Source organism: Giraffa tippelskirchi, chromosome 8 (genome assembly GCF_054371585.1).
Source record: "Giraffa tippelskirchi isolate mGirTip1 chromosome 8, T2T-mGirTip1v1.2.pri, whole genome shotgun sequence".
In the NCBI taxonomy this organism is placed as follows: domain Eukaryota; kingdom Metazoa; phylum Chordata; class Mammalia; order Artiodactyla; family Giraffidae; genus Giraffa; species Giraffa tippelskirchi.
The window spans coordinates 136834365-136848872 of NC_137282.1; the positions used below are offsets into that span (position 1 = coordinate 136834365).

A 14508-nucleotide genomic window follows, 5' to 3' on the forward strand; every position below is an offset into this window, starting at 1 on the left:
AGTAGCAAATTGAAGTCGTTTTCCTTACATACATTACCAGTAAAAATGAAGCAGTCACTTCAGTGTGAAATCTTTTGTGTGTCTTCTATGATTTATACTTTAATAGTTTTCACAGTTTCTCACCAACTTAACAGTTATTCCAAAATGAAAAAATTTTCTGTCTGCAAAATGATATGCCTTGTTAAAAAAAACACAAAAAAGCAAGCATCAAACATAATAATGTGAAATCCTACCAGCTGGAGTAACAACTAGTTAACATTGCAGTAGACATAAACACCTGGAGATACAGATTCTTAACTTTATATGTGAAAAATACCTTCTGGTTAGTGATTTACTTTTTTCTTGTGGTTGGTTACTTTTAATGAACAGAAACGGTTGATTTTAATATTAAATGTGTGAGGCGGGAATCCAGTTTCATTCCCTGCTGCCGAAATGTGAAACACTGCATGCACCATATCTTTTAAGATCAGTGTTTTCCCCTCCCTTTTTACCTGTTGTAAATCATTTTCCTGTTTATGGATTTTGTTTAATTTATCACTATGTCTGTTTTTGTGCCAATACACACTAATTCATAGTATCATATGGTTTTTCTTTATTTCTTAGTTTTTAAAAAATCCCCTCACTTTCTTTTCATGGAAGTATTTTGGCTGTTCTTGGTCATTTTTTCTTCTCTACAGATTTAGAACTAGTTTATTTAATTGCTCTCCCAAATCTGTGACTTATTTATTCAGCTGCATTGCATCAATTTTAGGGGAAAAATGCTATCTTTATGATAATGAGTTTTCAATATATGAACATGGCATGACTTCTTTCCTATGAAGCAAAACTTCATACTTCTTTTCATGAAGATTCACCTATCTTCTCTTACACCTGTAACTTAGAACACAGTTTATCAGACAACAGCCCATGGGCCAAATCTAAATACCACTTGTTTTAATGGTGTCACTTAACTGAGAATGCCAGCTAAGAGTTACATAAATAGTTGGAAAAAATGAAATGAGGAACAGTATTTAATGACATGTGAAAATTATATGAAATTGAAATTTTAGTGTCCATAAATAAAATTTTGTTGGAGCTGTAATGAAAGTATGTGAGATTTTTTAGATAAGTGTGGGCAGAGGAAAAGGGTGCAAACTGTTGATACTTTGTTTTATATAATAATCAATGTACCTGGTTTTGGTATTTTGCATTTGAGGATTTAATTTAATGAATACAGCTTAATTTGCTGATTTCCCCTTTTGTAGGAAATTAAGAGAGAGACAGAATCCAAGGATGACAGTTTGCCCATCAGGCGGGAAAGGCACGGAAATGTAGCAAATCTCGTACAACGAATAAGCACCTATAGACTTCTACCTGGAGGAATTCAGCCACTTCCACAAACCAAAAACATTAAGAAGAGTATGTAAATAATTTTTTCTTCTTCATTTAAATCAAAATAGAAGTTTGTTTTTTAACTAACTGTTCATAAGTTGTAGTAAGAAAAATCAACCTTTTGTAGCAGACTACAGAAACTTCCTACTTATTCTTCAGTTACCAGTTATGGGCCCATGTGGTCAATCTTCATATGGTAATCCAGCATGAGCTGTCTGCAGGAATTGTAAATTAAGATAGAAGGCTTTGTTTTCTTGTTAGTCTTACAGGCTCTGTTGGATAGTTAATCCTTTGCCTTAAATTTACTTGAATACTATTTATTAAATATTAAATGGGATGCTAAAATGTCTGCTCATCCTTAAGCAGTATAGATGCAAGCGTTTGATAATACATTTTCTTTAGTGGTTAGCCATCTGAACATATATTCATTTTCCAAGGTGGTTGGCCTAGCAGAGTGCCTTTGAAGTATTTGATGTAAATATATTAAGAGAAGAGTTTAATGTAGAGGAAGAGTACCACATTTAAAATCGGACATTAGTTTGAATCTGTCTTATGACCTAAGATCATTTAGACTCTTGAGTTTTATTTTACTGCTGGTGAAAAAGTGGTTTAAAAAAAAAAGACTAGCAATATTGCTGTTGTCAAAAACTTAGTCTTTGGAAAGACTGTTACTCAAAGAAGTACTTCAAGCCTGGGAGCAGATAGTGTTTTAACATAGTAAACCTGAGACTCCTTTAGAGATTGAATATTATGTTCAGTTTGATTTAATAAGTTATAAATGAGTATTTATCCACAATTACCTTTGATCGTTCTTTTTTTTTTTTTTAAACCCACCGCCCCTCCCCCCCTTGCCACTCCCCACATCAGTCTCTTTGATGTTAGGGTCCCTTGTGTTTGATGTTGGTTACCATCTTGTGTACCAGGTAGCCTATAATATAAAGAAATTTTGTTTTTATATGTTTCCTAAATGTAAGATTATTTTTGATTTGTATAGTCTCATGTCTTAAACCTGTTACTTTCTATGCTACTGTCTGTGAAATTAGGGGAAATCTCTACTTTCTAGATTATATCACTGATTATTTTCGTAAAATAAAAACAGGTTTTCATAAAAATGAACAGGTTTCATGACACAGAGATAGACCAATTAAAAGATACTACTTGTTCTTCTTTTCTCCCAGTAAATGCAGTGTACAGACAATATTTAGATATTACCCATGTTGCCTTCTGCTCAAAGGTGGACTATTTAGTAGTTCTAGTTGTCCTGGACTCTGAAACTGTTTGGAGATTGGGGAATAGATAACGGAGTTATTTCTACATCCTATACATGAATCTCTACATAGAATTTCTGTGCACAAGGAGAATTTTAGACGCATGAAATAGTTATTTATAATCTCTGTCTGTTGTAAGATATATGTACTACTTTCTTTAGCTCTACTGAGCTATAAAGGAACACACTTCTTAAGTAGAGACTAGACAAAGGACTTCAATTTTATTTTGTCTCCTAATAGGAAAGGACACTAAACTTTACCTTCTTTGAGAACACTGTTCATAATTTTTCTTGTAAGATGGAGAAACTATTACATAGTTGGTACCAAGAGGCTTAGGCTTTTTCCAAAGGTTCTTCCATAACTTGTTTTTAAGTGCATGTGCTGCAAAGACTAAATTAGTCACTTGGTGTGCTAAGTAACATTTAAAACAGGATGCAGGTTGTTTTTGCTTTCAGATTACTTTTCCAGGAAAAGCAGCTAATTTTTTTTTAAGTCAGATTTTTTTTGTTACCGTTAGTTTGCATCATTTCCTTGGTTTATGAAATAGATCAGTTATTCAAAAGTGGTTCATTGTAATGTTAAATAGTAGTATATACCCTTTTAATCAATACTGTTAATGTAAAAAGCCCCAGACCATTGTAAAGGTTGGTAATGATAAACATTGCATTGTGAAGGTTCAGTTCAAATCTCTACCAAGACAAGCGAATCTGCGTGTGTGCTGAATTTTGACTAAGCAACCACAAGGAAAAGTTCACATAGTTAATAGGACAGATATCTGGAGGCTGGAATTGTTAGCTATTTTTCTCTCCAAAGCCAAAAAGCGTTGGCTTTGTTTTTTTTTTTCAAAATCTGGTCATGAAACCATTGAAACTTTTGCTATTGCATGTAAATTAAGCATCTTCTTTAGTAAGACAGGCAGTTAATTTTTAGATTGAGCACAGAAAATTTTCCAAGACAAAGTTGATTATAAAAAGTTGCTAAAATTATAGAAAAGAACCAATTTATACTTTCATAGCAAAAACATGTACAAATGGCATCACTGCTGAGACCCTTGTAAAATCGGGCACAGAGATAATGGTGTAGAATATTTTTACTTGGAGTAAAGAATTGGCATCTTTCAGCATCACAATTGTATATAATGTGCAGTGTGGAATATTTGTGGATATTCCACTTTATATTTGGAAAACGTTGATACCAGATATGAATCTACTCATGGCATATTGTATTCCTTATTAGTGGAAATTCATGCTACAGAAGTGATTTTCCGTCTAGTTATTTTGAATGCAAAAGATGCATTGAGATTGATATGGATAAATCATTGGTAGTTGTACAGAAAGAAATGATACATTAAAAGTTGGTTGACTAGACTATAATCCACATAGTGTTTCATTCTCAGATAATGTTTGGTAACATGCCTCCCAATTTTGAGTCAGTACTGAAGAAGATAAATTTCTGAATCTCATCAAAGTATGGTCACTGATTATACATCTTTGCAGCATACATGTAAAAAGGAAGGGGCATATTAGTAGTTCAGGCTCTGCTCTTTGACATGGAAATATTCTGACTTAGAAGGGGTAAAAAACCTCGTTCAAATGACTGCTCCCTGGCTGCAACCTCTTACATGAATGGGGTAAGGTGTTTTGATTTTTTATTTTATTTTGAAAAATTTAGTTTTACAAAGAAGTTGAAATAATAATTGTCTACTAAATGTGGTATATTCTTCACCTAATCTTGCTTTGTTTGTTATATTGGCTTTATATATCTGTTGAAAATATGTTGTTAGACATGATGCTGCTAAGTCTCTTCAGTCGTGTCCGACTCTGTGCAACCCCATAGACGGCAGCCCACCAGGCTCCCCCGTCCATGGGATTTTCCAGGCAAGAGTACTGGAGTGGGTTGACATCGCCTTCTCCGTGTTAGACATGATACTTCATCCCTAAGTACATGAGTTTTTTCTTCATGATGGTGATGATGATAATATTTTCTAAGGTTTTGATGATCTTAAGTGTGTATCTCAGCAGTATAGCTAAAATCTTGAATAGCTTAAATTTTTCACTTAATGGCTTAATGTGATTTCTTTATTGCTGAGGATAAGAAAAAAAATTTTAAAGATTCAGCCATGTAGCAAATGGCTCAGTCTTGAGGTTTCTTTACTTTTGATGATTACCTTTGCTTACTGGAGAAAGAACTTGATGATAAAATTTTTTTACATTAGAAAATGCTGTAATAAAGTTTGACAGTTTACTTTCCAGAACTAAATGGAACTAAAAGTGGATCAAGAATCTGAAATTTTGGCAGTTAGCCTCCCAACTTCTGAGTATGATATGCTCTTCATTTTAGCATTTGATGGAAAAAATTAAAAGTGTTCTTAAGTGAGAAATAATATAAGAAGTACTTAAGAACTCTGTTTGACCTGAATATTTAGATCTTTTTTTAAGAACCATGATGAATACTGTAATACCTGTGGGTATGAAGACCATAAGAACAGTGTTAATGTGGACAGTCAAGTCTGCCAAATAAAAACTGGATATGGATAATGATTCAGCAGAGGAAAATACCAAGTTACTCTAACACAGGGATGATAGTAATAATTACCTTATAGGGTTTTCAAAGTATTAACATGGTAAGTAAATATTATAAGAAATGCTCTATAAATGTCTGTACTTGTTGTTGCAGTATTTGATACTATTAAGAACCATACTTCTTGTTGTTGTTCGGTCAGTAAGTCATGTCTGACTCTTTGCCGCCCCATGAACTGCAGCACACCAGGCTTCCCTGTCTTTCACTGTTTCCCAGAGTTTGCTTAGATTCATGTCCACTGAGTTGGTGATGCTATTGAACCATCTCATCCTCTGCTGCCCTCTTCTCCTTTTGCTTTCAATCTTTCCCAGCATCAGGATCTTTTCCAATGAGTTGGCTCTTTCCTTGATGACTAGAAACATACATAATGTGCAGTTCAGATTCAAATGAAAGGGCAGTTCTATACCAGAGTCATCAAGTAAAGTGTCATTAAGCTCTTCTTTAGGTAGGACATACCATTCACATAAAAATTGGAGAGTATGGCGTTGCAGTTAGAATTTTAGCCTTTGAAAGACCCATGAAGATAAGCAAGTCCATGGTATTTTCAGAGAATAAGGACCCAACATGACTAGAGTACATGAGTTATGGTAAAGCACTCTAATCTGTAAAGAAAGCAGCCTGATACAATGGGAAGATGAAAGGGTTAGGAGTATACTTCTAGTTTTGCCTCTTTCTTACAGTCTTGGACAGTTACTGTGGAGCTCCTGTTTCTCCTTGATAAAATATGTCTATGTCTTAGCAAGTTTTTATGCTCTTTTATGTGGGAAGTGTTTATGAAGGACTTGGAGTACATAAAAATTTGTCACTGCCTTTGCTGTACCTTCTTTATTCGCTTTCTTATTAATAGTTTTATTTATAAAATACTGATTTAAAGAAATGCCTTATCATTAATTTCTTTACAGTTCTGAAAAGCTGTATGGAGGTTACTTAGGTTAAGAAAATACTATAGTTAAAAAATCGACTGAATGCTACACATCCTTTTATTGACAGTTTGACTCTTAAATTTCATTTTCTTTTGTGCTTAGCAAAGGTTCTGATACATTTTAGAAATTCAGTAAATATTTGTTGACCAATATGTATGGGTAGAGATTGTATGTGCCATTTGAAATGTGAAGAACCTCCAAATTCTTTAAGTTGTGCTGCCAACTAATAGAAAAGTTCAGCATAGACAGTCATTCTAAGTTAAGAGTAAGCTGTATAAAAATACAAAATCATACGAAAATATTTTCTTTTTTAAATAAATGACTCACATTTTGTGGCAGTGGTAGGGGCTATTTAGATGTTTTTATCCAATGTGGCTTTTTCCTTTTAAAAATGAGAAGTTCCTTTGCAAATAATTTTGCATATTATCTTGAAGAATTAATGCTAGTGTGAAAGACAAGACAAAAACAAAGCGTTTGATTAAAATATCACTAGGTTGCTTGAAGTTAATTGACATATATGCTTAGGGGCAGAGGGGCTTATTAATACTCTTTATTAACTTTAAATTATTTAAAAAGATACTGACATTCATTAAAAAGAATCAAGTTACATCTTTTGAAATCCTACATTATATAATCATTACTTTTCTGAATAAATGAAGCTTGTTTAAAAAGCAAAGGGAAATTATTTTTGTCTTCACTTGTGTTTTTATCTGTCAGAAAATAGAATTATTAAATAAGATAAAATGCATTTTAGATTTGTGCATTTTATCTTTTTTTTTTTTTAAGCACAAATACTCTTGACTTAGTGCCTTTAAAATATTCCTAGATTTTGATCAAGAAGCAGTCTGAAAATCACTGGTTTGAAGGACTTGTCTGTGATAAATTTGTTAGGCCAATAATGTCTTAAATCTGTGTTTCTAGTTTCCAAATTGGCAGTGGAAATTTTACTTTTGTATAATCAGTGGGATCTGATTTCATTTCTGAGAGCCTACCTTATTTATAGTTGGCTTGAATTTATTTTAGGATGAAGGAAGAGATTCTAGTGTTGGGGGGAAGGTGGCAAGCCAGACGGCACAGAATGCTTCCATGTTCTGTTTTTATTCATACATACAAATCCTATGACAATAAACACGGTATGTAAATAAAGGTGCTACTGTTTGCTTTAAAGATCTGTCTTAATTTTTTTTATGTGACTTCCTTTAGAGACCAAGAAGCGTCAGTGTAAAGTTCTCTTTGAATACATTCCACAAAATGAGGATGAACTGGAGCTTAAAGTGGGAGATATTATTGATATTAGTGAAGAGGTAAGGAAAACACATGTTAGAGATAATGCAGCAATTAGAATTGATGCTCTGGGTATTAGGAAAATGCTTTGTAAGAATATTAATTTTTTAAGTTTATTTTGCCAGTTTTTTTTTTTTTTGATTTTAAGATACAGATTTTAAAGTGGATCTTTAATGACCTAAAGGAACGTTGTTTAATTGTAGAAATAAAGCTTTATTCATCCTTGCTATGCCTAATATTTGTGTACTGAATTTGTATCTTTGACTTTAAAAATAAAATAAGCTCTTTTTTAAGCTAAAATTGATGTAATCTAAGTAGCTAAGCATATAAACCTTTCTTTGATTCTTAATTCACTTTAGGCACAAGCCATAAAAACAGAAGGATTTTTACCTTTTGCACAGCAGAGATGTATGCAAGCAGAATGTAAAAGCTTTGTTTTGTTTGAATTATCACATTCAAATATTAACCCCAAAACACTTTGCTTCATTTTAATATCTTAGAATAAGATACGTAAATATTTCAAAAATAGCATTTCATATATCTACTTTTATTATTAAAGGAATATCAAAGTTTTATTTAGCAGCTAAAGATGCCATTTTCAGAGTATGTATTTTGATATCAAGTATTGCCACTCCAACTGATTTGTTTGATAACATTTATCACTAGTTTTTGTTAAATTCTAATGTGTTTATATAAAAGGCAGTTCTGGTTTATTTCTACCAGGTGGCAATAATAACAGTGTTCATCAAGCTCACATTATGCCTGACGCACCATTCTAAGTGTTTCAAACTTATTATTTCCTTTAAGTTTCTGAACAACCTGAGTAGATAGGAATTTTTATCCCCATTTTACAAACAAGGGATGGAATTATAGACAATAAGGGATTGGCTTATCTCCTGTTGCTGCAGGACACAGCATTCCAAATTTTGTGGCAGAGAACACTGTTTTGTTAGGTTTGTTAGTTACATGGGTCCAGAATTCAGATTGGATAGCTTGTTTCTGTTCTGTGATTTATTATAAGATCTCATTGTGGAAGGGTTGCAAAGTGCTATTGATTAATCCGTGTATGATTAATTCAATCCACATAGATTTAATCTACTTAAATTTTTTTCCCCTTTGTTTTTTCTTATAGATTTAAAGGGATTATTTTGCACCACTAACTTTGTGCCTATTCATTTCTGTAGCTCAGTTTTTCTGTGGGGGAAGTGAAAACTTAAGAGAAACTATTATTATTTTTGAGTTGTGAACTCTTTCAGGTAGAAGAAGGCTGGTGGAGTGGAACCCTGAACAACAGGTTGGGACTGTTTCCCTCCAATTTTGTGAAAGAATTAGAGGTAACAGATGATGTTGAAACTCATGAAGCCCAGGAAGATTCAGGTAGACTATTTTAAAAATTTGAATGGATTTAAACAAATTTTGTATATGACTAGTGTTTATTTTGTATATTTTTAGTCTATCGTCTTTTTGAACTATGAGCTTTAGTTTATCTACTTTTTAAAAAAGCAGCTTATGACAAGGACTTAAAGTGAAAGTGTTAGTCGCTTAGTCGTGTCTGACTTTTTGCAACCCCATAGACTGTACCTGCCAGGCTCCTCTGTCCATGGGGTTCTCCAGGCCAGAATACTGGAGTGGGTAGCCATTCCCTTCTAGGTAAATAATTTACCATTTTTCCTTCTAATGTCTGCTTCAACCCAAAGTAAACTTATAGTACCCTCATTATGAAATGATATTGCTTAAGTTACCTGATTTCTTCTCATTTAAGATCTGCTTATATACAGTTGTGATCAGAGTTTGCAAATGGCCTGACTACTTAAGAAATATTAAAAGTTTAAAAGAATCTTCCTCTGATTTTCTGTATTCACATAATAGATTTTGTTTTCCATGTGCAGCCAGAATGTCATTTAATAATTTTGTGATCTCTGTCATTTAGAGACTCACCTATAAATTACTCTTAAATTTGCTCACCATTCAAAAGTATAATTGAAAAAGCTTTATCCCAAAACTTGGAATTATATCTGTGAATTGCTGAGGGATTTAGGAGAGATTTTTTTTTTTTTAAGAGACATTAAATTCATAAGTGGTGGCATAGGGATAAGTAGATATTTTTCTTTATGGAAAAGTATGTAGTGAAAATGTTCAGGGATTCACACTTGCACACTCATATTATTTGGCAGTTTTATAATGGTTACATAGATTCATAGATAATGAGGTATAGACATACAACCTTAAGGTTGTTGGTATTGCTTTTTTATTTCAAAGACAGTGTAGAGTCAAGATACGAAGACTACTGTTTTAGTCCATTAGAGCTGCTGTAACAAACATACTGCAATCTAGGTAGCAGAAAAACAACAGAGATTTATTTCTCACAGTTCTGGAAACTGGGAAGTCCAAGATCGAGGCTCCTTCCTGGTGCATAGTTGCTGACTTCTCACTTGGTCCTCACAAGTTGGAAGAGGCAGGGGAGCTCTCTGGAGCCTCTTTGACCTAATGACCTAATCACCTCTCTGAAGCCCCACCTCTTCACTTGGGGAGCTAGGATTTCAACATAGGAATGTTGCAGGGACAATTACTACTTTGCAAACTGTCCCCTGAATTACTTCAGGCACATATTGGTGTTAAGTATCATAGATATTGTATCTATTGATATTTATTTTTAACGTTAAAATTCAGTGTGAATTAAAGTGTATAGTGAAATAGTCTTTATGATGCCATATAAACTGAGCCCTTAAAATATTGTATGAAATTCAAAGTCCATAAGGGATCAGTAGCAAAAGAAATCGAATTTAAATTTGGATGTATTTCATTACTTCATAATTATGAATACTTGGGGCATTTTCTTGCACTATTCAGCCTTATTTGAATTTTAGTAACCTTTAGAATCATATCTGTTAAAAATGTACTTCCTTGCTTGCTTAACCCCTTTACAATAACAGTGCATTCTAAATGTGGAGCTTTGTGATTATGGGGTGGGAAGTCAGTGGTTGCAGTACACTGTAATTTCCCCTTTTTTTTAAACTCGAATTTTCAGGCAGAAAGATTTTGCTTATTGATGTAAGTGCCAAGAAGTGAGCACTTTATAAGGTCTTTAGAACTTTAGTGAAGACATGGTGTCCTTTGAGTTTTAATTTAAGCATTTGATATCTTATGCATTGGGTCTTAGAGAATTGATGTCCACTACTCCTGTATCTTAATGAAATATAACATCTTTTGTGTTAACGGATGTTTTGACAGTCTTCTTTAGTCAGTAAAATAGCATCTGTTTCAGATAACTGTTACAGGAATTAGCAACTGTACATTATAAAATGTGTTCTTTTTTTGTTTTGTTTATAGTATTGGAATGCCATATCCACTGCATCTATTTTACATAGTTTCTTCTTACACTCCTTCTTATTTTAATAGATAGAATGAAGTATATGGGATGTGTTCATGGTTTGACCAGTTAAACTCTGGCTATTACTACTAAGAAGATAATTCTGACTCTAGACAGTAGGTAGACAGTATTACCTGAGCCTTTATGAGTAATTTATTTTCTTGCCCTCTGTTTTCATTGAAGAACTGTGGAATAAAAGCTATAAGAAAGCCCCTTTTTATATTTTTTAATAGGAATATAGTAAATTTATAGTCTATTACTTAGTGGTTTCTATATAAAAATCTCAAGATTAATATCTTTTTAGTAGTCAATTTCAGGAAAAGCTTTGCTTCTCTAGTGAAGTGTTATATTTCAGTTTTTATAATAAAGTGACTGCCCTTTCATTTTGTCAAATATTCTTAGCCTTTGTTGTTTAGAGTGTCCTTTTGTCTTGCCTGTAAAACTGTCTTTTCATGTACTTTCACCCCTGTGAGAAATATGAGCAGTGATATGTGGGTTTGATGGCATTTCCCATGGATCCAGTGCATTCCCAAATCTGAAATTTAAAGGTTGGAGTGAGTAAAGGGAAATTCTAAATATAAATATTATTATTTAATTAATTCAACATTTGTATGTTGGTTCATTCAGTACATTGAATGCTCATTGAGCATATTTTGCACACTTACTGTTTCTGTCTTGTGTCATCTTTGTAAAGGAGCTGTAAACTTTGACATACGCTTCTTAAGAAGCTGGTATACTGTGATTTCCTGCATTTCTGATTGGCCTTTTACTGATTAGAAACACTTAAAATTGTTTTTAAATATCGAAAAAAAATCAGTATAAAGTGCTTAGGATATTTTACTACTCAACAATTTTATTTTTATTCTACATTTTCTTTATTAGGAGGTATAGGATATAAATACTATGGAAGTGGAATGTCAAGGTTTTTGTGATTTTAGGTGTCATTGTTTAAAAACCAATTGTCCTTTCAGAAACTGTTTTGACTGGGCCTACCTCACCTTTACCCCTCTCTCTGGGGAATGGGACTGAAACTGCACCTGGATCAGTTACCCAGCCAAAGAAAATCCGAGGAATTGGATTTGGAGATATTTTTAAAGAAGGCTCGGTGAAACTGAGAACAAGAACATCCAGTAGTGAAACAGAGGAGAAAAAAACAGAGAAGGTAATAGTGATGAGCGTTCCTTAGATTAGCCCCCTTCATTCTCTCATTAAGCATTTTTAAAAATGTAACAATTAGTCTGCAGCTCTGCTACCTTTTCTTTTTTGAGATGGCTCCTGATAGGTTATGAATGACAAGACTGTGAGAAACTGAAAGCTTAAGTGACTTCCTTTAATGTTTACATTTGATTCTTACAAAATTGGATTGGGGGGGCAGTAAATTTAACACAAACTTTTTTTTTTTTGTCTTTTTTTAAAAATTTATTTATTTTAGTTGGAGGCTAATTACTTTACTATATTGTAGTGGTCTTTTCCATACATTGTAAATCAGGCATGGGTTTACATGTAACACAAACTTTTCTTAGTGGAAATTTTCAAGTTTTTAGTTATTATAGTGTAAAAATATAAAACGCAAATTCATTTTTGTTTTCCTTTTAAAGCTAAAATTATGTGTTTTGCCTTTCAGTTTGAAGTAGCCCTAAAATGGGCCATTTTAAGTGAATTCACAGTGAGATATTAAGTTAAATTGCTGCTACTGCTAAATCGCTTAGGCCTTGCTTAATTTTTCTCTGGATTGTTAGTAGTGGTAAAATCTACTAATCATTAGCCCTACATGTATGGAGAACTTTATTTTTTACTAGCATTTCATTGGCATTGTGAAATAAATCAAAGAGAATGTACCATCTAATAAGAGATTTTAAAATAAATCATGAAGTTTTTACTTTGAGGGGGAAATAGCTACAGTCTTTAGGACGTTTATCTCAGGTCTTGTTTCTGGTATTAACACCTTGGAGATTAGTTTGAGTACTTACTTCAGGAGGCTTGTCCCTTGACTTTTCAAGCATTGTTTCCCTTCTGGTTCTCCTTTGTTATGTCTTATTTAACTCATAATTTGAAAATGTTTTAGTATTTACTTGTCTTTTTTAGTTACATTTCACTATTGTTTTGGTTGGTGAAATATATTCTGAAGTTTTCTCCTAAAATGGTTAGTTTCAACTTTTTTTTTTCTTCCTTTCCCAGCCTGTTATATATTTTCTTATATAATAATAAGTTAGGTTTGGAAAAGAGCTTACACTTTCTCTTCTGCCCTCTCCTAGCTGTGTGACTGTCTGATATTAGGATTATGGGCCTAATTCATTCTTGGTTTTAAAGGAACAGATTAGAATTCTTGTTGGGATGGTGCTATATATAGTCCTGTAACTGCGAGGAATGTCCAGAAGCAATGCCTGCATTAAGAGGGCTATTAGGCTAGATGATCTGGGGTCCCTTTCTAATTCTAAACCTTATGGTTATGTTGAATAACTTTATCTGATTATTGATTACACTGGTAATCTTTCCTTTGCCATTTCTTTTTAATATTTTTTTTTTATTTCTGGCTATGCTAGGTCTTCCTTGATGTGTGGGCTTTTCTCTACTTGGGGTGAATAGAGGCTACTCTGTAGGTGTGGTGCATAGGCTTCTCATTGCAGTGGCTTCTCTTGTTGTGGAGCACAGGCTCGAGGAGTGCAGGCTTCAGAAGTTATAACACGTGGGCTCAGTAGTTGTAGCGCATGGGCGTAGTTGCTCCATGGCATGTGGGATCTTCCCGGACCAAGGATTGAACCCATATCCCCTGCATGGGCAGGCAGATTCTTCAACACCGAGCCACCTAGGAAGCCCCTCCTTTGACATTGTTAATGTTCACTAAAGAGTTGTAAGTGAGAGCACTCTCAGGATTACCATATAAAATGGCCTTCCAAGACTTGCTTTGATCACTCACTGACCTAGGAGTTGATAAAGTAGGGAGCACATTTGCTGTGTTTGTAGGCAACACCAGATTGGAAGATATAATGGAGAAAAGTTAGGAGAAATTAAATGAGTATTTTAAAAGATAAATAGAATACACAATGATAGGTAAGTTAGCAATATGTTCAGATTTTTAACTAATGAAATCTAAGGTCAAATGTAGTGTCACTTCTGAGGAGAGAACTTAAGGAAACACTAAGACATGATGAAAGGCTTACTGTAGTTGATTACAATGGAAAATTGTCCACTAGACTATATAGTTACAAGGGTTGTAACATTACCTAAATGTTTTCATTCTGATAGCAGCATTGAAGTAAGTATAAAGACTTTCTTTTCTTCTCTATCTCATTGTAAGGAAGTTCAGTTCTGTCCTTTAAGAGCCCACCTTCTGGAGTCGAACTTTCAAGGTTCAAATCTGGGCTACACTGCTAAATTATTTTTATTGTGGTCAAGTTATTTAACTGCTTTCTAACTTATAAAAAGAGTGACTGATAGGGCCTACTTTATTCTGATTGTTCTGAGGATTAAATTACAAGGCATTTTAAGTGCTTATTAGCTCAGAGATTGGTCCATGGTACGTTTTCAAATGTTGTTTTTATTTGTTTTGGAGGTTCTAAAATAAATCACAGTATTTTGGGTATCAGAGAATGTTTGTTATCCTTAAGACAGAGAGTTTTAAAACTAGAAGTTATGGACTATCATTTAAATAGCTTTTCAGATATTTATCTTTTTCATGGCAGAATTTTCAGTCATATTACTAACCTGGCTA

The 14508-nt window shown here is 33.4% G+C and overlaps 1 protein-coding gene across 5 annotated transcripts in view; it reads left to right on the forward strand.

The window, feature by feature from the left end:
• CD2AP (CD2 associated protein) overlaps nucleotides 1-14508 on the forward strand; it is a 109627-nt gene that overhangs the window by 68837 nt on the left and 26282 nt on the right. For all 5 annotated transcript variants that reach the window (XM_081519717.1, XM_081519720.1, XM_081519716.1 and 2 more), the window contains 4 exons: nucleotides 1245-1398; nucleotides 7346-7446; nucleotides 8683-8803; nucleotides 11768-11958. In XM_081519717.1, the coding sequence (XP_081375843.1) occupies nucleotides 1245-1398; nucleotides 7346-7446; nucleotides 8683-8803; nucleotides 11768-11958 (567 nt within the window). The remainder of the gene's footprint in view (nucleotides 1-1244; nucleotides 1399-7345; nucleotides 7447-8682; nucleotides 8804-11767; nucleotides 11959-14508) is intronic.